This window comes from Pan paniscus, chromosome 18, assembly GCF_029289425.2.
Source record: "Pan paniscus chromosome 18, NHGRI_mPanPan1-v2.0_pri, whole genome shotgun sequence".
Classification (NCBI taxonomy): Eukaryota; Metazoa; Chordata; class Mammalia; order Primates; family Hominidae; genus Pan; species Pan paniscus.
Window position 1 is genome coordinate 84335371 of NC_073267.2, and position 27357 is coordinate 84362727.

Genomic DNA, 27357 nt, shown 5'->3' on the forward strand with positions numbered 1-27357 from the left:
CAAAAATTAGCCGAGCATGATGGCGCACACCTGTAATCTCAGCTACTCAGGAGGCTGAGACAGGAGAATCTCTTGAACCTAGGAGGCGGAGTTTGCAGTGAGCCAAGATGGCGCCACTGCACTCCAGCTAGGGCTACAGAGCAAGATTCCGTCTCAAAAAACAAACAAACAAACAAACCCGAGAAATCTACCAGGTTGGGATTATATCCCTCTCCCAAGAGGCAGACATGTTCCTGCCTCTAGAAGTCAAAGAGACAAAAGGCACTAGGAGCCATTATACATAGCAAATTCTTTATTTTCATATTAACATTAAAACATAAAACAGAAACATTAAAACAGGGCATAAACAGAGAGTTCCCATGGCCCTGTTTTCAAAGCAGGGGCAAGAATACATACAATGACACGACATTTTGAGTTCGTTTAACTCCAAATCCTCAAGTGGGGGAAAAAACTTAGAGGTAGTGACAAAGGAATATGGTGGGGCAGAGACTGGTGGAGCCCAGAAGACTAAAGCCTGGATTTATAAATGTGATGTCCTACAACGGGGAATGGGAATGGCATCAGGGTTTTTTGTTTGTTTGTTTTTTGTTTTTTTGAGATGGAGTCTTGCTCTGTCACCCAGGCTGGAGTGCAGTGGCGCGATCTCGACTCACTGCAACCTCTGCCTCCCAGGGTTCAAGCAATTCTCCTGCCTCAGCCTCCCAAGTAGCTGGGACTACAGGCATGCGCACCACTGCACCCAGTTAATTTTTGTATTTTTAGTAGAGATGGGGTTTCACCATGTTGGTCAGGCTGGACAAGGCTTTTTTTCTTTGGAGAAATCACTCACGATCATATGAATTTGCTTCCAAAACATCCAAATTTAATGTACTAATGCAAGGACTGGTAAGACTTTAGATTCACATAACGTCCCTCATAGTTAAGTCTCTTGCTTCCTACTATTAGTGGAATCAGTCAGCATCAGGTACTTCAAAGAAAGTCAAATCCTAAGCCTGCCCAGGCCCAAAGACAAAGTCAGCCAGGACCTGACCACCTGTATCCTCTTGGTGGCAATCTGTTGAAGCCAGATGAGTTCCGCTTTTTAATTCCAATCCTATTCTGCCACTGAAACTAGGCCTGGGCAACCACTCTTAATCATTAACATATCAAAAGGAGTATCTCCTCTAAGAAAAGAGCTTTTCTCAGGTTCTAGAAGCTAGCTTTTACAAAAGACGTCTTCAAATAGGGGCCGGGTGCAGTGGCTCACGCCTATAATTTTGGCACTTTAGGATGCTGAGATGGGAGGATTGCTTGAGGCCAGGAGTCCAAGACCAGCCTGGACAACGTAGTGAAACATCTATTTCTACAAAAAATTTAAAAAAGGAAAAAATTATGTCCTAAAATATTAAAGGGTCATTAAAAGGCACAACTAGAACTTGGAACTCTGGGGAAATCTAGTGCAACAACCCCTTGCCGGAGAGAAAGATCCTAGAAACAGCTCCTGAATTGACAGGTTAGAAGTGTTTTATAATAAAAACGATAACAACTCTTCAATAATCATTTGAGAAAATCAGACTGTTAAGCCATTTTCTCCCATGAACAGGACACTGACCTGCCCAAATCTTGAAGCATATTCTGTTGTGGAAGTGGGTTGGCAAAGTAGTCTGAGGCAAGGCAAAGAAATACAAACTGAGCCCTAGAAAAGGTTAGGGAGGCAAATCAAAGGAAACTGGAATCAAACATCAGCTTCACATGGGGAAGGCTTTAATTGGATAACTGGAATGTATAAAGAACACTTAAGAACAGCCCCTCAGTCTGAGGGATTGGCTTTATTTAGATAGGAACTCTCAAAATGGGAGACAAGTTCTTCTCATGTTTTCAATAGCAGTCTGAATAGCTTTTGTAAATTCTCTTATGTCTTTTCTCCTGATCTCTGACACTAGGGGAGACTCAAGTGAAAGCTTTGACCTATCAATCATCTTTTCCTGGCGAGAGATAGTGTTCTTCAAAGCACTAGCTTGGATAAAACCAATCCTGAGATCCTAAGCTGGCTAGAAAAAACAAAATCTTCCCCACCGCTCAAACAACTGGCCTCTTTCCTTACCTTTCGCAAAGCAATGAACTTAATGCACTAAGCATTAGCAAAGGGAATCGTTCACTAGCTGCTTCCATCACTGGGCCTGCCAATGTCCCAGCACTTCACACCTGGAACACAAGTGTTGTTGCCACAAAGCACACCCAGGTGTGCTCTATCATACACTTGTGTGGAGATGAGACAAGTTACTAAAAGATTGTCAGCCTTCAAGGTCAGAAATAAACCGGACACAAGGTTCTACAGTGCCCTCTTGTGTTCAACTAAATAATACTCTTTTACATCTACGTTGCATCAAATCAGTATCAAGATGATGGTTAGTCCCTTCAAGGATACCTAAGTGACAGGACAACTCAGATGGGATGTCATATTCCCCAGAAAATGCTTGATGCCCACTCACATCCTAGATGATGAGAGGACAGTCTCTAAGGTCCAGAAAGTCACAAAGAAAATAAAGAAAATAAGAATTTCCAACATACAGTAATGGTTAATGAAGGCTTTAAACCCAAGAAATGGATAATGTAGATAAAGTACCCATCAATTACTCTTTTAGTGGACATAACAGATACACAATCTGTAGTGTCTCAGTGACCTAGGGTCCTAGAATCATACTAATGCAAACAAACCATGATTCCCAATGTTCTAGACTGCAGACAATAAACAGGGATCTTGCTTGGGGCTGCTAGGCGCTAGCAAACAACATCTAACCAGCAGCATGCCTTCAAGGTTTCGAGACCACAGTCACTCCCACTTATAGATGTGGACCATCTTCTCTGTTAAGGTAGCCAAGTAGCTGTTATGGTTCACCTCAAATGGGCAGATGTCCAACACAGGCTGATCGGTCTGTAGGTCCTGGAGCAACGAGCCACTGGCAGCATCCCACAGCTAAAGAACACAAGCAGAGGGAAGGGTCAGGAGTCAGTCAGTACACGAAGGGACTTCCTTTCTACATCATCCAACAAGTCTGAAAGGCTGCAGAGAGAACACTACCTGGAGAGCAAAGCAGGCTGTCCCTAACCTTTGCAAGGTTGTTCAAAGTCAGCACACCTGACATAGGTCAAGTACAGCCTCACCTACTGTAATCAGCAATTAGTCTACCTGTAAGTGGATCTGAAATAAAGCCCAGCTTCCATTCATTCAATGTGCCACCCTCTTCTAGGGACAGAAGGGTCAATAAGATAAAGTCCCTGTCTTTGCCCTCATGGAACTCACCTTTTTTTTTCTTTGAGACAGAGTCTCACTCTTGTCACCCAGGCTGGAGTGCAGTGACGCGATCTTGGCTTACTGCAACATTTGCCTCCTGGGTTCCAGCGATTCTCATGCCTCAGCCTCCCAAGTAGCTGGGACTACAGGTGCCTGCCACCACGCCCGGCTAATTTTCTTGTATTTTTGGTAGAGACGGGTTTCACCATGTTGGCCAGGCTGGTCTTGAACTCCTGACCTCAGGTGATCCACCCACCTTGGCCTCCCAAAGTGCTGGGATTACAGGCGTGAGCCACCGCGTCTGGCCTCTAAAAATTTATTATTGGCCAGGCATGGTGTCTCACACCTGTAATTCCAACACTTTGGGAGTCTGAGATGGGAGGACAGCTTGAGGATAGGAGATTGAGACCAGCTGGGGCAAGACAGCAAGATTCCCATCTCTACAAGAAAAAATTAGCCAGGTGTAGTGGTGCATGCCGGCAGTCCCAGCTACTCAAGAGGCTGAAGGAGGATTGCTTAAGCTGAGGAGTTTGAGGCTACAGTGAACCATGATTGCACTACTGTACTCCAGCCTGGACTGAGCAAGATACTGTTGCTTAAAAACAAACAAACAAAAAGAAATGAAAAATATTTTGAAGTATTAAAAAGTAGAGCTAGCCGGGCATGGTGGCACACACCCATAGTTCCAGCTACTTGGGAGGCTGAAGCACAAGAATCACTTGAACCCAGGAGGTGGAGGTTGTAGTAAGCCAAGATTGCACCTCTGCACTCTAGCCTGGGCGACAGAGCAAGACCCTGTCTCAAAAAAAAAAAGTAGAGAGGGACAGAAAAAAAAAGGTAGAGAGCACGGTGGCTCATGCTTGTAATCTTAGTAGTCTGTGAGGCTGAGGTGAGAAGACTGCTTGAGCCCAGGAGTTTGAGACCAGCCTGGGAAACATGGCAAAACCCTGTCTCTACTAAAAATACAAAAATTAGCCGGGTATGGTTGGTGTGCACCCAGCTACTTGGGAAGCTGAGGCACAAGAATTGCTTGAACCTGGGAGGTGGAGGTGGCAGTGAGCCGAGATTGCGCCTCTGCACTCCAGCCTGGGTAAAAGAGCGAGACCATCTCAAGAAAAAAAAAAAAGGACGGACCAGGCGCAATGGCTCACGCCTATAATCCAACATTTTTTCTTCTGCCATTGACTTGTTGTGGAAGCCAGATCAGCTGACTTATAGAACGCCCACAACCCGGACTTGTGTATATGCTTTCTGTGCTATCATTAAACTTGTTCTCCTCTATTCCCTGCAACTCCAGTCAATGAAAGTTAGCGCTAGCTTCTAGAGTGGCACTATACAATATGGTGGCCTCTAGTCACACAAGTTTATATTTAACTTGATTAAAATTAAACATTAAGTTCTTCCTTGGCACTAAGCACACTTTAAGTGCTCATGTGACTAGTGTGACTGTACTGGACAGTGCTACTCTAGGCCTTAATCAGACTCAGGTTCAAGAACATCTCAGCTGGGTGCAATGGCTCATGCCTGTAATCCCAGCACTTTGGGAGGCCAAGGCCGGCAGATCACTTGAGGTCAGGAGTTCCAGACCAGCCTGGCCAACACGGTGAAATCCTGTCTCTACTAAAAATACAAAAATCAGTCGGGCATGGTCGTGGGTGCCTGTAATCCCAGCTACTCAGGAGGCTGAGGCAGGAGAATCACTTGAGCCCAAGAAATAGAGGTTGCAGCAGTTCAGTCACGATCTACAAAGCAATACGGAAAGCACGACTCATGGAAACCAAGCAATCTCACATACACACATATGCGGATATGTGGGATTACAGAGCAGAACTTACACTTTTTTGCTTTATGAGCTTCTGTAAAAAAAGTTCATGTTTTCCCTTACCAATATTTTAAGCAAAACTACTTTTTATATGAAAGTAAAAAAGTAACAGGCTCACCAGGGCAGAATTTGCTGCTTCATCCCCAGTACACACCAGGATGTTGCCATCATTCTCTGGGCTTTGGAAAATGGCATTTTTGGTCAATAGTTTGCAAGTAGGTCCTCCAAAAAATGTATGTACAGGCTGGCAGGAGCAGATTGGATTTCCAGTGTCATCCAGTCGGTAGGACATTTCCATCAGCACACTTCGTATGGTGGTGTGATTTTTATCTATGGGACAGAGAAATCAGTGCTGCACCATGGGGATGCTACACAAAAAATTAACCAAGTACCCAAACCTCACACACTTACAACCTAGTTGGATGGAAAAGCCATAAATGCATTAAACCATCAAGAACAGTTACAAAACAAATGAAAGAACAATATCACAGCATCAATGAAATTTAGAACCGTAGGCTAGCATCAGTGAAATTTAGAACCGTAGGCTAGGAATCAAGTTATCTACAATAGCTTTTTGCTTAAGAGAAAAACAATTCTGAGAGTGAGTTATCTGTTTTAGTAAAATCAGTCTCCTGCCAGACCTCTGCTAGGGGATTTCTCTCTCAAGAATTCTCAGTAAAAGGTTTTTCCCTTCCCCCAGTGAGAACCTCATTAGCCCCTGGGACTGCACATTTTTATAAAGTGAAAGCATGCTATTACAGAAAGGGAAACATGTATCTGAAATTCTGCTGGGAGGCAAACAAAAGCAAGATAACAAAATAGGACCCCCAGGCTTTGTATACCAGTCACAGCAAATCAGTCTTGGAGACAGCAGAGCTGTGGGATAACGAAGAGCCAAAGGGTCTGAAGTGGTACTGGGATGTTTCTCAGCTCAAACGAAACTTAAAAACATGAGTAGACCCACCCACAACTAGCAGAAGTGTGAGCATTTAATGACTAACTCTGACTATACATCTGCCTGACTGTTACAAATTTGTTTAATACAGTTGTTACCTCAGCATCTGTTTTTAGGGCTAGCATAAATTATTTGAAACCCAGATGTACCCTGTCAACTTTGGCCTAGTTAAAACACCCCTTCCCTGAACAGAGGTTTGAAATATAGCCCACTTGTCCCTCCCCTCCACCCCTACCCCACCCCTAAGGGAGCAGGCCTGTCCTGGATGGCTCCCCCTTCTTCCCATTGGCCCCTGAAGCATGCTGCCCTCTTGTCTGTGGGATCTGTCAAGTAAGCTGATTCCGTTATTTCCTGTGTTTTGTGCACTGCCTCCTTTGTGTCTCACCTGACCAACACACCTGAACCTAACTTGTTTCCTAGTCAGGGCTCTTCTAGAGAGTCACTATCTCAAGGGAAATGAACTAGACACAGTTCAGACAAGAGCCACAAGGGTACCTGCCAGTATAAACAAGTTTCCTGTGAGAGGGACATCTGGTCATGGGTCAGGCAGGCATTAGGCCATCTGCCAGGACAAAGGAGTATCCTGTGAAAGGCAAACTATGAACACCCACAACGAACTCCCTAGTGTTTGGCAGGACAGGGCTAGAGTTTATAGCCACTCTCCTGACAGAGACCTCAAGACCAAATTAGAAAGAAAAAACCTAGAACACTGACCATCAGTACAGTTTACCAGGAATTTAGATTCATGCCGCTTAGCCTAGAAAGAACCTGTGAATGAAGCACAGTCTGCTGTTATGGGTTCCACCTCTGATTCCAGAGGCAGAGATGTTCAGCTGGCTGGGCACACACAACCACTGTTGTCCATTTCAGTATGCCAGCCGGGGTACTACATAGCTGCCCTAATCTGGGCCTTTCTCTCAGGGGAAGTAAGAGGCAGGCAGAAGATACGAAAGTGATCTCAAGGTGGCTCAATGACCTAGAGCTGGCCCCCTTGTTCCACTACTGTTCTAAACTGTAGGGGCTCCTAAGTGGCTAATTCACTTCCAGGAGTACCTGGCAGAATATGCTCCAGTCCTCACACGTAAGGAGCAGGGAGGCAGGCTCTGTGGGGGAGCTTGGAGCCACCATACTCCCTGTAGTAGCAAGAGCTACAACACACCTTGTTAGCCTGTGAGCGGTACCAAAGCCACCCAAAGGGTAGGATCAAACCCTCCTTCCCTTTTCTCTACCACTGTGCTCCCAAATAAGCTATGGGAGACCCCAGCACTACTCACCAGGCCTGTAGGTCACAAGACAGTGCCGGGAGCTGTTCTCTGTCTGAAAGTCTATGCAGCCCCCTGGCTCCAAGGGCAGCACATGAGGCCAATGAGAAAAGTCCATTTTCTGTTCCCAGAATGAAGCATCCTCCAAGGTTCCAGCCAGCACCCCACCATATGGAAATGCAGCTGAGGCAGCTCTGGGCATGTATGACAGGGAGACCAGTGGGCATCTGAAAGGAAAGTAAGGAAACTGTATCTCACATTCCAAAACTCGGACGGCTCCAGACTCCACTACCAGACCTCAAGCACATTCCCACCTCTACAGAGGAGGTTAAATGCCTTTAGTCACTATCCTCTGATATCTGATAAAAATTATCAACCCTCTCTGTAGAAACAAAAGGACATACATATAATATTCTGCAACTAATTTCAGGTGAGATACCAGATGCTCTAAAAGAAAAGGAAAAAAAGAACTAGGAAATTTAAGGGATACAAGATCACAATTACTATGAAGCTTGACTGATGTGAAGCTTCTGGAAATGGGTTTAGCCACATAAGAAAAGTCAGGAAAGAAACAAAGCTTATATACATAACAAAATAAAGATCCCAAGTTGTAGTTGACAGACCCCACAATTAAACTATAGCTAAAAGCAGCTACATTTTAATTCAGAAACAGGACTGTTTTAGGTTTTCTAAATTTCCTTCTGCAAGCATATGACCAGGACTATGCGCCAAGAATTCTCTCAGAAATATCATCCTTCAGACTGTGTTCCTATCAACTCATTTCTGCTATGAACTCGTTCATGCCAAAGTTGCCAAAGTGTCTACTTTGCCTGTTTTATTTTATTTTCCCTGTCACAATAAAGGTAATCAAAGTAAACAAAAATAAAAATGAACACTACATACAAATATTCTTTCCTTGCTATTTTAAAACTTGCTGTGTTTGGCTGGGCATGGTGGCTCACGCCTGTAATCCCAGCACTTCGGGAAGCCGAGGTGGGAGAATCACTTGAGGTCACCGGTTTGAGACCAGCCTGGCCAATATGGTGAAACCCCATCTCTACTAAAAATACAAAAGTTAGGTGTGGTGGCACACGCCTATAGTCCCAGCTACTCGGGAGGTGGAGGATGCAGTGATCCAAGACTGTGCCACTGCACTCCAGCCTGGGTGACAGAGTGAGACACCATCTTAAAAAAACAAAACAAAACAAAAAAAACACTACCACCAACAACAAAAAAAAAACCTTGCCATATTTTACTGTCTACTCTATTTGGGCCTAGGTTTCAGTAAAGAATTATTACTTTAGTGATATCTTTATGTTTGGCTCTCCTTGCTCTTTTTAATATATCCAGTTGGAAACATAAATTTTCTGTTAAGATACTTTAGATTTTGGCCAGGTCACAGACCCTACTCCCTTTTTGATAACTTTATACCTACAGGGCAGCTCAACACATTCTAAGACAGAGTGGTGCTGGTAGCCATCCATCCTCAGAACTTGGGCTGACTTTATAAACTTCTCAATCTCATAACTGGATTAAATGATAAATAATAATAATATGGTATCTTCAAACAAGTTGGTTTAGCTTTGGATTAGGGAAGTTTTAAATCACTTTTGATTAGGTTACCCTTAATTGATCTCTTCCAATGTGCTAGACATGTGGCTATTTTTTTTTTTCTTGAGATGGCGTCTCACTCTGTTGCCCAGACTGGAGTGCAACGGCGCAATCTCGGCTCACTGCAACCTCCGCCTCCAAGGCTCAAGAGATTCTTCTGCCTCGGCCTTCTGAGTAGCTGGGATTACAGGCGTGTGCCACCACGCATGGCTAATATTTTTTTGTATTTTTAGTAGAGACGGGGTTTTACCACGTTGGTCAGGCTGGTCTTGAATTCCTGACCTCCTGATCTGTCCGCCTCGTCTTCCCAAAGTGCTGGGATTACAGGCATAAGCCACCGCACCCAACGACATGTGGCTATTAAAGCAAGTCTACATTGACTAGATTTTACAGATTAAGCTCACAGTGGGCCAAGAAAATACAACTAAGGTCACACAACTTCTAAGTAGTGGAGCTGGGTTCTGAATATAGATCTGACTCTATTTTGCCATGTTAGATGATTACTATGAACCTGGCTATACTTGTACCAGAACTCTCCGTCATATGAAATAGCATGAACACAAACTCTTATTAATAAGAATGTTATTGATTCTGAAGTGAGATCAAGTGGATCTTCAAAAAATTTGTGAAGATTTCTGACTAACTGTGGAACACCCACTGAAGAGACGATTAACACAATAATAAGCCAAGAGAAAGCTGCTACCACCAGGAAAAGAGTGAGTGGCTCCCTACCTGGCTTTCTGAGCTACTAACTCCTGCACATGACTGCTCGTGTTTCGCACGTCATATACCAGAATTGAACCATTGGCCAGTCCAGCATAGATGTAGTTAGCCTCATCAAGACACCAGCAACAGCTCCAGACAGGACGTCCAGCATTATAAGTCTGGACCACGGTATTTGTCTCCAGGCTGTGGAGTTACAAAAGACTTTTACAACTGCATTAAGAAAATCAAATACATGACAAAGATGTAAAGATTATCATTTAAATGATCATTAATCCTTACTGAGAACACACTCATACACCCAAACTATCTGGATTCCCTATTTTTTCTAGAATCTGCCCAGGTAACTCCTTTAAATTCCATAACATTTGTTTTGGGGGCCACAGGTTTTCCTCTTGAGTTCTAAGGAAATAAAATAATAAATTAAAAGGGCTGGACATGGTGGCTCATGCCTGTAATCCCAGCACTTTGGGATTGTGAGGCAGACAGATCACTTGAGGTCAGGAGTTTGAGACCAGCCTGGCCAACATGGTGAAACTAAAAATACAAAAATTAGCCAGGTGTGGTGGCATGCACCTGTAATCCCAGCTACTCGGGAGGCTGAGGCAGGAGAATCACTTGAACTCCGGGATGCGGAAGTTGCAGTGAGCTAAGATCATGCCACTGTACTCCAGCATGGGTGACAGAGTGAGACTCTCTCTCTCTCTCTCTCTCAAAAATAAATAAATAATAACCCAACCAACACTCTGGTATGTAACATTTTTCTACCTTATTTTTAAAACAATACTTATAAAGGCATGGAGCACACTCACATCTGGTTCATAGTACTCACAGAGCATGTGACAGATAAAACGCTGTGACTAAGGGTATAAAAGAAGTCATCATGGTACCCAAGGGCAGTGAGTGCTTGGTGAACATCTCTGTTACACAGAATTATCCAGGTAACAGACCAGGACCAGGAGTAAACAGTACCAACCTGGTATGGCGACTCTGATGTCAGGCACCAAAGCTTCCTCCATCCTGTCATTCCACAAACTTTAAAGACGGGGTTTCACCATGTTGGCCAGGCTGGTCTCAAACCCCTGACCTCAGCTAATCGCCTGCCTCGGCCTCACAAAGTGCTAGGATTACAGGCGTGAGCCACCACGCCTGGTCTCCACCAACTTTAGAGTTTTATTCTCATCTCCTTAAAATATACTTAAGACATATTTTGTAATATACATAGTTTCAAAGAAACAGGAAACATACAGTTTTGTAACCTTCTGTGCCCACTTCTAAAAGCAATATATTTTAAATGGATCTCAGAAGACACAGTCTCAGACCAAAAAAACAGAGCTAACGTCGGCTGGGCGCAGTGGCTCACGCCTGTAACCCCAGCATTTCAGGAGGCCGAGGCGGGCGGATCATGAGGTCAGGAGATTGAGCCCATCCTGGCTAACACAGTGAAACCCTGTCTCTACTAAAAAAATAGAAAATATTAGCCAGGCGTGGTTGCAGGCGCCTGTAGTCCTAGCTACTCGGGAGGCTGAGGCAGGAGAATGGCCTGAACCCGGAAGGCAGAGCTTGCAGTGAGCCGAGATCCCACCACTGCACTCCAGCCTGGGTGACAGAGCGAGACTCCATCTCAACAAAACAAAACAACAACAACAACAACAACAACAACCAGAGCTAAGGTCATCATAACACTGATACAAATTCCATGCTACTCAACACCAAAGAGCCCAGTCTCCACCTTCTTCCCCAAATCACTCACCTGGTCAGTTTAATAGTGTTGTCTAGGGAAGCAGAGAGTAGCAAGCCTCTGAGGTAACTGCTAAATGCCAGTCCACGGATCTGTTTGCCATGCATCGGAATGTACTGACTGCTCTTCATGTTGGCAGTACTCAACATCTTAACACCAAAGCCTGAAAAAGGCAAAATAGTATGAAATGGATCACTGAAAGTGAACCTAGGGCAATTCAAACTACTTTTTCAAGTAACTCCTTCGTCCACCTTTCTTGGCGTATAAGTCCTTGGGAACCAGCTGGTCAAACAAAAATTCTCTAGTGTTATAATTTATTCATTTATTTTTGAGAGTTGCCCAGGCTGGAATGCAGTGGCGTAACCTCAGCTCACTACAACCTCTGCCTCCCGGTGATCTGCTCGCCTCAGCCTCCCAAAGTGCTGGGATTACAGGCATGAGCCACCGCACCTGGCCTATGATTCATTTAAAAAAGTACAACCCAGGCCGGGCATGGTGTCTCACCTCTGCAATCCCAGCACTTTGGGAGGCCGAGGCAGGTGGATTACCTGAGGTCAGGAGTTCAAGACAAGCCTGGCCAACACAGTGAAACCCTGTCTCTACTAAAACACAAAAAATTAGCCAGGCGTGGTGGCAAGTTCCTGTAATCCCAGCTATTCGGGAGGCTGAGGCAGGAGAATCGCTTGAACCCAGGAGGCGGAGGTTGTAGTGAGCCAAGATCGCACCACTACACTCCAGCGTGGGCAACCAGAGCAAAACTCCGTCTCAGAAAAAAAAAAAAGAAAAGAAAAAAAAGTACAACCCATGCTTGCTTCATGACAATGAAGAGAAGAAAAAAAAAAAAAAAAAAAAAGTATAACCCATTCCAAATGTCCAGGTAAATGGATAAACAAACCTACTGTATACACATGTGATGGAATACCACCCGTTAAAAAGGAATTAACTACTAATATATACAATAAAAAATTATGCAGCGAGAAAGAAGTCAGACCAAAAAATGGTAACACTATATGATTCCATTTATGTAAAATTCTAGAAAATGCAAACTCATCTGTAGTGACAAAAAGCAGAGACTGCTGGGGATGGGAGAGGAGGGAGGGGCAGGTGAGATTCTCAAAGGCCATAGGGAAACTTTTGCGGTAATACATATGTTCATGGCCAAGCATGGTAGCTCGCGCCTGTAATCCCAGCACTTTGGGAGGCTGAGGTGGGTGGCTCGCTTGAGATCATGAGTTCGAGACCAGCCTGGGCAATATGGTGAGACCCTGTTGCTACAAAAAATACGAGAATTAGCTGGGCGTAGTGGGGCGAGCCTGTAGTCCCAGTTACTCAAGAGGCTGAGGTGGAAGGATGACTTGAGCCCAGGAGGCGGAGGTTGTAATAAGCTGAGATCACACCCCTCCCTGCATTCCAGCCCGGGAGATCACACCCCTCCCTGCATCCAGCCTGGAAGATAGAACTAGATCTTCTGTCAAAAAAAAAAAATTAAAGTTATCTTGATTGTAGTGATGGTTTCAGGGGTGTATTACATATGTTAAAAGTCATCAAATTGTATACTTTAAATATGTAGTTTACTCTCTGTCAATTATACTTCAATAAAGCTGTTAAGAGACAGAGAATATTTCACCAGAACCACAGACACTCCAGATGCAGAAGGAATAGTGAACAATAGAGAATGAAAATAAATAATTTGTCAGTCAAGATATGTCACATCTGTCTGAAATGAAATGAAACAGATGACATTTCAAGTACCCACATTACTGAAGTGGGGGAAAATAACCAACAAAAACCAATAACCTTTTAAAACTTCTTGTTACTCTGTTCTCTTACTAGGCTATGATAACATTTATTTTTTACTAAGTACTTTATATATATATATATTTTGAGACACGGACTCACTCTGTCACCCATGCTAAGGTGCAGTGGCACCATCATGGCTCACAATAGCCTTGATCTCCTAGGCTCAAGCGATCCTCCCAACTCAGCCTCCCAAGTAGCTGGGACCAGAGAGGTGTGCCACCACACCAAGCTAGTTAAAAAAAATTTTTTTTATAGCGATGGAGTCTCACTATGTTGCCCAGACTGGTCTCATACTCCTGGGCCCAAACGATCCTCCCGCCTTGGCCTCCCAAAGTGCTGGGATTACAGGCATGAGCCACTGTGCCCACTTGAGTTAAATTCTTTAAAAATACGTCAAATCCTAGATTCAAGATAGCTTCAGCTTCTCCAGGGAACCAAGTACGTGGCTTACTGTACTTTCTTCTAGCAGAATTAAGACAGCCAGAGAGGAAAAAAAAAGGGGGGGAGGGGGGCGCAGGTATAGGCTTTAAATCAACAAGGTGGCCAGGCATGGTGGCTCATGCCTGTAATCCCAGTACTTTTGGAGGCTGAGATGGGTGAATCACCTGAGGTCATGAGTTGGAGACCAGCCTGACCAAAATGTTAAAACCCCATTTCAAATACAAAAATTAACTAGGCGTAGCCGGGCGCGGTGGCTCACGCCTGTAATCCCAGCACTTTGGGAGGCCGAGGCGGGCGGATCATGAGGTCAGGAGATTGAGACCATCCTGGCTAACACGGTGAAATCCTGTCTCTTCTAAAAATACAAAAAATTAGCCGGGTGTGGTGGCGGGCGCCTGTAGTTCCAGCTACTCAGGAGGCTGAGGCAGGAGAATGGTGTGAACCCGAGAGGTGGAGCTTGCAGTGAGCCGAGATAGAGACAGCGCCACTGCAGTCCGGCCTGGGCGAAAGAGCGAGACTCCATCTCAAAAAAATTAAAAAAATAAAAAATTAAAAAAAAAATTAACTAGGCATGGTGGCATGCACCTGTAGTCTCAACTACTCCAGAGGCTGAGGCAGGAGAATCTCTTGAATCCAGGAGGCAGAGGTTGCAGTGAGCTGAGATCAGGCCACTGCACTCCAGCCTGCGCAACAGAGTGAGACTCCATCTCAAAAAGAAAAAAAAAAAAAAATCAACAAGGTAACAGAAATACACACCGAGTTAATCATTAAGGGGAACAAGGACAAATCAACACCAGTACACTATCAAGCGGACTGGAATGGACACGTTAAGAAAAAAAGAACAGAACACATTCCCAATTTGGGGAACATTAGGAAATAGCTATTTTTCCAATTTGTTGGTTTTATTTGATGATAAATCTTTTTATTAAAAACTTAGATGGGATAAAGGAACATTATACAACCATGCTAAAGCAAAGGGGTCTTGCAGTTGGCAGAAGTCTTATGCTAAAGACAGCAGAAAGAAACATCTGCAAGATTTAGAAATGATTTAATTGAGCATTTGAAAAGACTTGGTTTTCAACATTTAGAAAACCTAAAATTAAGCTTAAAAACACAAAATATGTTGAGAGAAAATTAACCTAGTATTAATAAAATAATCAATTTACTCCCTAAATTCTCTTATTTGGAAATTGTTAACTTGAACACTACTGAAAGTAAATATTAAATTTTGTTTCACCTTGAATTCACCCTTAGGGCAGTGTTTTGCCAAACATTTCCAGTCTAAAATGAATCTGTAAGTTGAATAGGACATATAAGTCCTTCTTGGACTATATCAGTAACCTACACTTCGAAGGACCTCACCATCTGCTTTATCATGGTTATCAGTATTTCTACCCTCTTGGTTAATAAATTTACAGAATGAAGTCAACAGACAGTAAAGACATCTTTGCAGCACCCTGGGGTACTTGCATTAACAAGGAACTGATAGGGAAAGGTGATTTGGTAACCTTTGAGTCTTGAATTTTCCAAAAGGCAAGGAAATAAATACATGGAGTCTAATAAAGAACATGAAAGCTGAGGTTCTAGACTCTTTACCTGGAAGAAAAGAGGCCTGAGGAGAAGGCTGTGATATCACCAGGCAGCTCAGAGCATCACAGTATGCCATGATCCGGCAGTTTCCTGCCTGAGATACTGTGAAGGTCTTTTGGAAGTGGTACTTGTGCTTATGCTGGCCCTGGCTGGAGGGTGAGCAGCTCAGGACCCATGCTTGGGAGCCCCTGGGTTGCTGTAAATTCTGACTTTGATGTGACGTAAGTTTTTGCAAGTCCTAAAATGAAAAAGATTTTATAAATACAAAGCTTTTTAATTTGATATTCCCCTCAAACACAATTCCTTGATCTTTTACAGGAAGATTTCTTATCCATTATATGAAAGTGTTAACATGAATCCTAGAGAACTGCAGAGTTTTGTTTTTTTTTTTTTTAAGACGGAGTCTCACTCTGTCACCCAGGCTGGAGTGCAGTGGGACCATGTTGGCTCACTGCAACCTCCATCTCCTGGGTTCAAGCACTTCTGCCTCAGCCTCCTGAGTAGCTGGGATTACATGCACCCACTACCACGCCCGGCTAATTTTTAAATATTTTTAGTAGAGATGGGGTTTCACCACGTTGGCCAGGCTGGTCTTGAACTCCTGACCTCAGGTGATCCACCCGCCTCAGCCGCCCAAAGCACTGGGATTACAGGCGTGAGCCACCGCGCCCGGCCAGAACTGCTGAGTTTTTACAGTATTTCAACAAGCAAGTGAAATAAGGAGAGCACAGAATCATAATATGAGGGTTGAAAGTCCTTAATGGTGGTTTCGTTTAAAGTCCTTTAAAAAAAAAAAAAACTTAAAAGGAGACAGGGTCTCACTCTGTCATCCATGGCATCCAGGCTGGAGTGCAGTAGTGCAATCACAGCTCATTGTAATCTTCAAACTCCTGGTAAAGCCCTCATTTTACTGGTAGATTTAGGAAGGTAAAATTACTTAAACAAGTTTGGAATTCTTGGTTGGCTATTTAATTTTTTCTAAAATTCAGACTGTAAGGCCAGGTGCAGTGCTTACGCCTGTAATCCCAGCACTTTGGGAAGCCAAGGCAGGCGGATCACCTGAAGTCAGGTGTTCAAGACTAGCCTGGCCAACATGGTGAAACCCTGTCTCTACTAAAAGTACAAAAATTAGCTGGGCATGGTGGTGGGCTCCTGTAATCCCAGCACCTCGAGATGCTGAGGCAGAGGCAGGAGAACCGCTTGAACCCAGGAGACAGAGGTTGCAGTGAGCCGAGATCACATCACTGCACTCCAGCCTAGGTGACAGAGTGAGACTCTGCCTCAAAAAAATAAAAAATAAAATTCAGACTATAGTAGACCTCATCATAAAGTATGTAGTAAGTTTTGAACAGATGCCCTAATCAGAAATAAAATAAGGAGTTGGTCATGTTCATTTCCTAAACAACTTGGCAAATCCTATTTGTTTCTGAGATGAACATAACTAACATTAGCTTCCTCTTCCATTCCTATTCCAAAAGTTCTTTGGATTAGAAAGGACAAACGTACCTGAACACGCCTTTGAAGCCTAGTGCACTCATCAGTGAGGACCTGCAGTTGGAGTCGGCACTGTGCTGATTCTAACTCGGCCTGTTTCCTTAGCATCTGTTCCTTCAGTAGGGAACTAGAGGGGGAAAGCCAGCAACAAGTGGGGATTAGGAAGGCTACAGAAGACTTCCCATCAAGGTGGCAGAGTTAAGTTCATGCTATGATGCACGTTCTTTGCTGTAAATATGTTATGATAGTGAATAAAATATAAAAAGAGAAAAAGCTGTAAATATGTTATGATAGTGAATAAAATATAAAAAGAGAAAAATCTCTCCAGAAACAGGTTTTAGGGTAAGCAGGGAGTGATGGTCAGGAATTTGACTATTACTAGAAAATGGGGACTAAAAATGCCACAGGCAAAACAAGAGAACAGAGTTAATCTAGTGTTCAGCTATGGCAAATTATAAAAGATTAAACTGACATGTTAAAAGGCCAAGGTTACTGGATTAAAAAGAAAACAGTAAGCTGTTGGTTGTTCATGAGATACTCAAATAATATAACCCAAAAAAGAATCTGAAGTTAAAAAGAGCAAAAGTAGACATCAAGCAAATATTAACAAAGGAAAGACCAATTAGAATTAAGGAAAAAGCATAAATAGGCATAACGAGGAACAATGTATCATAAAAGGACACATTCACCAAGAATAACAATCATGTATTTATATGTACTTAAAAACAGTCTCAAAATATGAAATGCAAACACAGAATTCCAATCCAGTAAGATATGCAAGAAAAAGATGAAAATTGGAAAAGATAAAGCTGCCCTTATTAATTTTTATGGCAAATTTAAGAGAACCCCCAAAACGATTACAGTTTAGCAAGGCTGCTGGACTCAAGACCAAAAAAATTAGATCAACAGCAGTCCTCATCAGATAACTGATTAGTAAATGTAATTTAAAAAATTCATTCACAACAATTTTAACAGCAATCTAGAAATACAGTCATGTGCAGCTTAATGATGTGGGCATGTTCTGAGAAACATGTTGTTAGGTGATTTCGTCATGTAAACATTACAGAATGTACTTACAGAAACCTACACAGTATAGCCTACTACACACCTAAGCTATATACTGTTGCTCCCAGGCTACAAACTTGTATAGTATGTTACCATAATGAATACTATAGGCAATTGTACTATAATGGTATTTATGTATCTAAACATAGAAAAGGTAATGCATTGAGCTAAGACTTTTTTTTTTTTTTTTTTTAGCCCGAGTCTCACTCCATTGCCTAGGCTGCAGAGCAGTGGCGTGATCCAGGCTCATTGCTACCTCCGCCCCCCGGGTTCAAGAGATTTCTTGCCTCAGCCTCCCAAGTAGCTGAGATGACCGGCGCCTGCCAACACACCCAGCTAATTTTTGTATTTTTAGTAGAGACAGGGTTTCACCATATTGCCCAGGCTGGTCTCAAACTCCTGGCCTCAAGTGATCCACCTGCCTCGGCCTCCCAAAGTGCTGGGATTACAGGTGTGAGCTACTACACCCAGTGCGCTAAGCCATTTCAATGATTACAACATCACTTACGCAACAGAATTTTCAGCTCCATTATAATCTTATGGGGCCACCATCGTATATGCAATCTGTCACTGACCCAAAGGTCATTATGCAGCACGTGACTGTAAAGTAAAAGGCTAGGCAGGATCTTTATGAAGCAAAATACACTTGTGAAAGACACAAGAAAACAGTGAATAAATGGAAGGATATTACATAATGTTCATGACTGAAAAGACTATCATAAAGATGGTACTTCTCAAGTTACCCTATAATAATTTTTAATGCAATTTCAATCAAGATCCCAAAGGTTTTTTTCATGGAACTTAACCAATTAATTTTAAAAAATTAATATGAAGAACAATGCCAAAAATAGCAAAAAATACTTTTGCAGAACAAAGTGGGGGAACATATATTAAAGCTACAATAAATTATAGCTTGGAATATGTGAGAAAGAATTAACAAAAAGACTGTGGAACAAAAGAGTATAGTGTCTCCTTATCTAGTTTCATTTTCCATGGTTTCTGATATCTGTGATCAACCACAACCTACAAATATCGAGATATGTTGAGAGAGAGATGGAGACCACACTCACATAACTTACTATAGTATACTGGTATAATTGCTCTATTTTATTATTTATTATTGTTAATCTCTTACTGTTCCTAATTTATAAATTAACCTTTAGGTTTGTATGTATAAGAAAAAACATACTATGGTTTCAGGCATTCACTGGGGGCTCTTGAAATGTATTCCTTGTGGCTAAGGGGGGACTACTGGAGCCCATTCATACATGGAAACTTAATTTTTTTTTTTTTTTTTGAAACAGTCTTGCTCTGTTGCCCAGGCTGGAGTACAGTGGCGTGATCTTGGCTCACTGCAACCTCCGCCTCCTCCCGAGTTCAAGCAATTCTTCTGACTCAGCATCCTGAGTAGCTGGGATTACAGGTGTGTGCCACCACGCCCAGCTAATTTTTGTATTCTTAGTAGAGACAGGGTTTCATCATGTTGGTCAGGCTGGTCTCGAACTTCTGACCTTGTGATCTGCCCACCTCAGCCTCCCAAAGTGCTGGGATTACAGGCATGAGCCAATGCGCCCGCCCGGAAACTTAATTAAGGATAGAAGTAGCAATGAAAATTTGTACAGAAAAATATACTATTTAGTAAATTATAAGTTAGGTGTGGTGGCATGCACCTGTACTCCCAGCTACTCGGGATGCTGAGGTTGGAGGACTGCTTGAGCCTAGGAATCTGATGGCGCCACTGCACTCTGGCCTTTGTGATAGAGCAAGACCCTGTCTTTAAAAAAATTTTTTTGGCCAGGCGCAGTGGCTCATGCCTGTAATCCCAGCACTCTGGGAGGCCGAGGTGAATGGATCACGAGGTCAGGAGTTCAAGACCAGCCTGGCCAAGATGGTGAAACCCCGTCTCTACTAAAAATACAAAAAATTAGCCAGGCGTGGTGGCGGGTGCCTGTAGTCCCAGCTACTCATAAGGCTGAGGCAGGAGAATCACTTAAACCCGGGAGGTGGAGGTCGTAGTGAGCTGAGATCGCGCCACTGCACTCCAGCCTGGGTGACAGAGCGAGACTCTGTCTCAAAATAAATAAAATTCGCAAAGGTATGAAAAAATGAGAAATCTCTCCTTTTTTTTTTAAACAAGAAAAGTGTAAGTTAGAAGAGTAATTTGACAATATTTAGGTAAAGCTGAAATTAAATGTGCCCTATAATAAAGCAATTCCATTGCTAGACCTCTCTGCAGCATGGCTAATATTAACAAGTGGAGACAACCTAAATGTCTACCAATGTAAAACACAAACAGATAATTCTTTTTTTTTTTTGAAGACAGAGTTTCGCTATTGTTGCCCAAGCAGGAGTGCAATGGTGCGACCTCGGCTCACCACAACCTCTGCCTCCTGGGTTCAAGCTATCCTCCTGCCTCAGTCTCCCGAGTAGCTGGGACTACAGGTGCGTGCCACCATGCCCGGCTAATTTTTGTGTTTTTAGTAGAAATGGGGTTTCACCATGTTGGCCAGGCTGGTCTCCAACTCCTGACCTCAGATGATCTGCCCACCTCAGCCCCTCAAAGTGCTGGGATTATAGGTGTGAGCCACCACGCCTGGCCTAAACAGATTAATTTTGACTAGAGAACTAGAATATTATCAAGAAATTGAAATGAAAAAAACTAGAGTCCCATGTATCAACTAGGATATACTCCCAAAGCATAAAATTAAGCAAAAAAGCAAGCTACAGAAGAAAAAGTTATAATCTAACATAACATTTGCATACAGTATAAAAACTTTCTGGCCGGGTGCAGTGCCTCACGCCTGTAATCTCAGCACTTTGGGAGTCCAAGGCAGGCTGATCACGAGGTCAGGAGTTCCAGACCAGCCTGGCCAACACGGTGAAACCCTGTCTCTACTAAAAATACAAAAAAAATTAGCTGGGCATGGTGAAGGGCGCCTGTAATCCCGGCTACTTGGGAGACTGAGGCAGGAGAATTGCTTAAACCTGGGAGGCGGGAAGTTGTAGTGAGCCAAGATTGCACCATTGCACTCCAGCCTGGGCAACAAGAGCAAAACTCCGTCTCCAAAAAAAAAAAAACCAAAAAAACCAAAAACCAAAACAAAACTTTCTATATCATACTATGTATAATTTACAAATACATATACAGCTAATCAAATACATAATAACTCTTGGGAATGCTGAACACCTAATTCATGAAAGTAGTTCTCTATGGAATTAAGAACTTAGTTCACAGGAAGCCTTCTAGTGTACCTTTTTTTATTTGAGACAAAGTCTTGCTCTGTCACCCAGGCTGGAGTGCAGTGGCGCAATCTCAGCTTACAGTAACCTCCGCCTCCCAGGTTCAAGCGATTCTCGTGCCTCAGCCTCCCGAGTTGCTGGGATTACAGGCACGCACCACCACATCCGGATAATTTTTTGTATTTTTAGTAAAGACGAGGTTTTGCCATGCTGCTCAGGCTGGTCTCAAACTCCTGAGCTCAGGCAATCTGCCTGCCTCAGCCTCCCAGAGTGCTAGGATTTCAGGTGTGAGCCACTGTGCCTGGCCCTTCTACTGAATCTATAATTAACTTCTTCTTCTTTAAAATTTTCTTTACTTTTTTTCCTTCTTGACCTGGTCAACAGATTTATCTTTATTTTTTTGAGACAGGTTCTTACTCTGTCACCCAGGCTAGAGTGCAGTGGCATGACCATAGCTCACTGCAGCCACAACCTCCTGGAAGAAATCCTCTCTCCTGAGTAGCTGAGACTACAGGTGTGTACCACTACACATGGATAATTTTTTTCATTTTTATTAGAAACAAGGTCTCACAATGTTGCCCATGCTGCTCTCAAACTCCTGGTCTCAAGCAATCCTCCTGCCTCGGCCTTCCAAAGTGCTGGGATTACAGGCATGAGCCACTACACCCAGCCTATTTATTTTCAAAAAGGCTCAAAGCAATATGGCAAAACATTAAGATCTGATAAAACTGGGTACAAGGCTGTTCGTTTTATTAGTCTGTATCGGCATTTTGAAACTCTTCACTTTTTCTAATGAGGCTGGAGAGTATACTAATTCCTTATTGTAATCAGTGAATTGTTTTTAAATATAATCACCCATTACAGCCACACCTATAGATTTTGCCTTTTCAACAAAATTCCTCTCTGTACACATCTTCCATTATTTAAAAATGCTACAAGTGAGTATTGGTTGGACCAAATGAGTAAAAACAAGGAAGAAAACTAAAATAATCTGTACAGTGACTACCTATAGAGCTTTTTTTATTTCTTTTAAAAAAATTTTAAATACAGATAGGATCTATGTTGGCCAGGTTGGTCTTGAACTCCTGGTCTTAAGCAATCCTTTTGCCTTGGCCTCCCAAAGTGCTGGGATTACAAGAGTGAGCCACCGCACCAGCCTTACGTTTTTTTGTAGTTCACAAAAATGCAATCATACTAATAACATCCTTCCACAGGACAACATATGCACATTTCAACATTGTATAGTATTCTGTTCATGCATACACCACCGTTCATTCAACTAAGCAATCCCCTTGCCTTAGATTTTTAACAATGCTAAATGAAGTTTCATTAAGTAAATCTTGGTACACAGCCTTCAATGTTTCTTTAGAATGCCTGAACAATTATTACTAGATCAAAGGCTTTAGAGACACATTTCCAAGGATGTCTCAAAATGATTTTGCCTGTGTACATCCAAACCAGTAAAGTGTGAACCCATGTCACTGTACCTCTCTCTCAATGGTGTGTATGTTCTTTAATATTTTTGAAGCATATACTGAGTGGTGTTACTAGCAACTGCTTTTTTTTCTTTTTTTTTTTTTTGAGACGGAGTCTTGCTCTGTCGCCCAGGCTGGAGTGCAGTGGTGCAATTTCGGCTGACTGCAAGCTCTGCCTCACGAGTTCACGCCCTTCTCCTGTCTCAGCCTCCTCAGTAGCTGGGATTACAGGCGTCCGTCACGATGCCCGGCTAATTTTTTTGTATTTTTTAGTAGAGACGGGGTTTCACCATGTTAGCCAGGATGGTCTCGATCTCCTGACCTTGTGATCTGCCCACCTCGGCCTCCCAAAGTGCTGGGATTACAGGCGTGAGCCACCATGCCCGGCCCTAGCAACTGTTTTGTGCTTCCGAAATCCTGGTAATTTTTTACATTGCACTGCATGTGCAAAGCTTCACTTATGAGTTTTCTGTATGGAGAACTGCTGTGGGTGGGGGGTGGTCAGGGATATGAGAAGCAAAAATGGCAACAGAAGTAACGTGCCAGATCCTTGTGTTTAATGCTCTACATAAGGCAAACGATGCAGACTTCCTTAAGAAGATGATCAGACATGAATTATAAATAACAGTGTAAGACAGACTGCCAATGATCCCCAGAGATCACAAGTCACAGGTCAAGTAAAACCTCACTACGAGTGACTCATAACTTCTTTTTCAGATGTGCCTACAATGAACCAAAAGGGAACATTCCAGCCAGGCATACTCTTACCACCTACCTTTTCATGCGCTCCTGTTCACTAGTGTCCAAAGCTCTCAGGGTTCGGGCATAAAGGACGACAATGTCACTGTGCCTGGCTTTCTTGTTGCACTAAAGAACCCAATAGGACATAATTAGAGTGGTTCTAGGAATCTGCCTGACTTAACATGTTAATGTGTCCTTACCTGGGGACATTTTCGTACTTGTCCTTTAAGCCACGTGGAAATGCACCTATACCCAAAGAGATGCCCACAACGTAATGCTGAGAGCCGGTGGTCCCCAGCATTGGTCCACTGTTCCAGACATATTGTACAAGTGTCCCCTTCTTCCTCATCCATAGAAGCAGAAGGTAGCAGAGGCTCAGACTTCTGGGGAGATGGCTAGATGGAAAGCAGAATATATTCAAATTAGAGAAAATGTAATATCAATCTTGAAGAAGATGTGCAACTAAGAAATTAACAGAAGTGCAAAAAAATGATACAAACAATTAAAAGGGCTACAGAACACTTGTAACACCTATGAATCACTTGTCATTCTTTCTAGAATGCAATGTCACAAAATATAAGCTATGAAAACTATACTACTCTTAAATCTTATAAAATTCTTGGATACTTTTTCCTTCACTCAAAGGAAGAAAAGCAGCTATCCATATAAAGAATAGCAGCTATAAAATATTTAACTCATGCGTACCAGAGGGGAAAAAAAAGAAAACAAAGGATACAAATGCTTACAAGAAAACACAATGGTCAATAAGTGTTTGCTTATAATTAAAGAAATGCAAATTAAAGAGACCACTTTTCATCTATCAGACTGGTATAAATTGATGTCTGATGACACCAAGCACTGTTGTGGGTAAATAAGATATGGACATGCTTATATACTGTTGCCTTAAATGTAAAGTGGCACACATTTCTGGAGCACCGTTTGGCATTATCCATGAAAATTAAAACACATATATCTTTCCTTTGGCATAGCAATCTCTCTGCTAGAGATACCTCACGGATATATAGTCATGCATTGCTTGACAATGGGAATACATTCTGAGAAATGCGTCTTTAGGCGATTTCGTCATTGAATGATCCCAGAGGTACTTAAATAAACCTAGACAGTGTAAACTATTACATACTTAGACAACAAACCTGTATAGGATGTTACTGTACCAAATACTGTAGGCAACTGTAGCACGGTGGTGGGTTTCACCATGTTGGCCGGGCTGGTCCCGAACTCCTGACCTCAAGTGATCCGCCCGCCTTGGTCTCCCAAAGTGCTGGGATTGTAAGTGTGAGCCACTGCGCCCAGCCTGGTATTATCATCTAATGGGACAACCATCATACATGTGGTCTGTCGTAGACTGAACTATTATGCAGCCCATGATCATAGTCACAAATATTTTCTTTTTTTTTTTTTTTGAGACAGACTCTCGCTCTGTTGCCCAGGCTGGAGTGTAGTGGCACAATCTCGGCTCACTGCAAGTTCCGCCTCCCGGGTTCACACCATTCTCCTGCCTCAGCCTCCTGAGTAGCTGGGACTACAGGCGCCTGCCACCAAGCCCGATTTTGTGTATTTTTAGTAGAGACGGGGTTTCACCGTGTTAGTTAGGATGGTCTCGATCTCCTGACCCCGCGATCCGTCCGCCTTGGCCTCCCAAAGTGCAGGGATTACAGACGTGAGCCACCATGCCCAGCCAGTCACAAATATATTCTAAGATAATTATATAAGATTGTTCCAAGCAGGCCAGGTGTAGTAATCACACCTATAGTCCCAGCTCGTTGGGAGGCCAAGGCAGGAGGATTGCTTGAGCTCAGGAGTTTGAAACCAGACTGGACAACATAGCAAGACCTTGTCTCTGTTAAAAATTTAAAAAATTAGCCATGTGTGGTGGCACATGCCTGTAGTCCCAAGTAGTCAGGAGGCTGAGGTAGAAGCATCACCTGAGCCCGGGATATTGAGGCTGCAGTGAGCTATGATTGTGCCACTGCACTCCAGCATGAGGGACAGAATGAGACCCTGTCTCAAAAAAGTTCAGTGTAGCGTGATTTATATAAAGAAAAAAAGTATTATTACCCCCCCAAGTAGTTGAGACAACACAGGCGTGTGCCACCATACACCAACCATGCTTTACATGATAAGAAAAGAATTAATTCGCTGGGCGCGGTGGCTCACGCCTGTAATCCTAGCACTTTGGGAGGCCAAGGCAGGCGGATCATGAGGTCAGGAGATTGAGACCATCCTGGCTGACATGGTGAAACCTCGTCTCTACTAAAATACAAAAAATTAGCCAGGCGTGACGGCGTGTGCCTGTAGTTCCAGCTACTCGGGAGACTGAGGCAGGGGAATCGCTTGAACTCAGGAGGCGGAAAGAAAAGAATTAACTCAAAATTTATTTGTATGATGGAATGCCATGTAGCTATTAATAAGAATAAGATGAGACCAGGCATGGTGGCTCACGCCTGTAATCCCAGCACTTTGGCAGCCCGAAGCAGGCGGATCACCAGGTCAGGAGATCAAGACCATCCTGGCTAACACGGTGAAACCCCGTCTCAACAACAACAACAACAACAACAACAACAAAATTAGCCAGGTGTGGTGCCAGGCGCCTGTAGTCCCAGCAACCGGGAGGCTGAGGCAGGAGAATGGTGTGAACCTGGGAGGCGGAGCCTGCAGTGAGCCGAGATCATGCCACTGCACTCCAGCCTGGGTGACAGAGCAATACTCGTCTCAAAAAAAAAAAAGATTCAATTTTACGTACTGATAACAGAAAGCTCTCCAAGATGTACTAAGCTGGGAAAAATGAGCCAGACTCAAATAAAAACACAAAGAGCACATAGAAATATGCAAAAAATGATAAATGATGTTTTGACATTGGCAGAATTCACAGCAGATGTAAATAACTCATACTGAGGACAATGATGTATAGGTGTTATTATTTTTTTTTTTTGACATGGAGTCTTGGTCTGTTACCCAGGCTGGAGTGCAATGGCACAATCTCGGCTCACCACAACCTCCGCCTCTCAGATTCAAGTGATTCTCCTGCCTCAGCTTCCCGAGTAGCTGGGACTATAGGCATGCACCATCATATCCGGCTAATTTTTGTATTTTTAGTAGAGATGGGGTTTCACCCTGTTGGCCAGGCTGGTCTCAAACTCCTGTGCTCAGGAGACTCACCCACCTTGGCTTCCCACAGTGCTGGGATTACAGGTGTGAGCCACTGCGCTCGGCCAACATTATTATTACTATTCTTTGAGATGAAGTCGTGCTCAGTCTCCCAAGCTAGAGCACAGTGACGCTATTTGGGCTCACTGCAACTTCTGCCTCCCAGGTTCAAGCGATTCTCCTAACTCAGCCTCCTGAGTAGCTGGGATTATAGGCGCCTGCCAACATACCCAGCTAATCTTTGCATTTTTACTAGAGATGGGGTTTCGCCATGTTGGCCAGGCTGGTCTTGAACTCCTGACCTCAGGTGATCCGCCCACCTCGGCCTCCAACAGTGCTGGGATTATAGGCATGGGCCACCGAGCCCAGCCCATTATTTTTAAAAATAAAAATTATCACCTACTAACCATATTCTGCCTGATTTTTTTTAATTTTAATTTTTTTATTGAGACAGGGTCTCACTCTGCTGCCATGGAGTGCAGTGGTACAATCATGGCTCACTGAAGCCTTGACCTCCCAGGCTCAAGTAATCCTGCCTCAGACTCCCTAAGTAGCTAGGACTATAGGCGCATGCCACCACACCTGGCGAATGTGCTTAACAATTTATAAAGCACATTTATGTCTATTTTTTCAACTGATACTTAACCTTGTTGGCTAGACAGGACAGTAACGTTATCCTCAATACTCCTCCCTCCCCATTTTTAAATCTAAGAGACAGCAGTCACACAAATAATGAGTAACTGGGATAGGATCCACACCTGGACCTCTTGCCTACAAAGCCTTCAAGCTTCCCATTTTAACCTGCAGCCCCACTTTGGTTAGAGACTAGGTTTCACCATGTTGGCCAGGCTGGTCTCAAACTCCCTACTTCAGGTGATCCACCCGCCTTGGCCTCCCAAAGTGCTGGGATTACAGGTGTAAGCCACCGTGCCCAGCCAAAAACCCAAACTTTTTA

The 27357-nt window shown here is 43.3% G+C and overlaps 1 protein-coding gene across 4 annotated transcripts in view; it reads right to left on the reverse strand.

The window, feature by feature from the left end:
• Positions 1–274: 274 nt before the first annotated feature.
• The window catches only part of RFWD3 (ring finger and WD repeat domain 3), a 46121-nt gene continuing 19038 nt past the window's right edge, over positions 275–27357 (reverse strand). For all 4 annotated transcript variants that reach the window (XM_003829523.6, XM_003829522.6, XM_055099327.2 and 1 more), the window contains 9 exons: positions 23435–23629; positions 23269–23360; positions 16726–16840; positions 15226–15457; positions 11401–11551; positions 9657–9833; positions 7326–7540; positions 5215–5426; positions 275–2956 (listed from right to left, as the gene is read on the reverse strand). In XM_003829523.6, the coding sequence (XP_003829571.1) occupies positions 2813–2956; positions 5215–5426; positions 7326–7540; positions 9657–9833; positions 11401–11551; positions 15226–15457; positions 16726–16840; positions 23269–23360; positions 23435–23629 (1533 nt within the window). In that variant the 3' untranslated portion in view covers positions 275–2812. The remainder of the gene's footprint in view (positions 2957–5214; positions 5427–7325; positions 7541–9656; positions 9834–11400; positions 11552–15225; positions 15458–16725; positions 16841–23268; positions 23361–23434; positions 23630–27357) is intronic.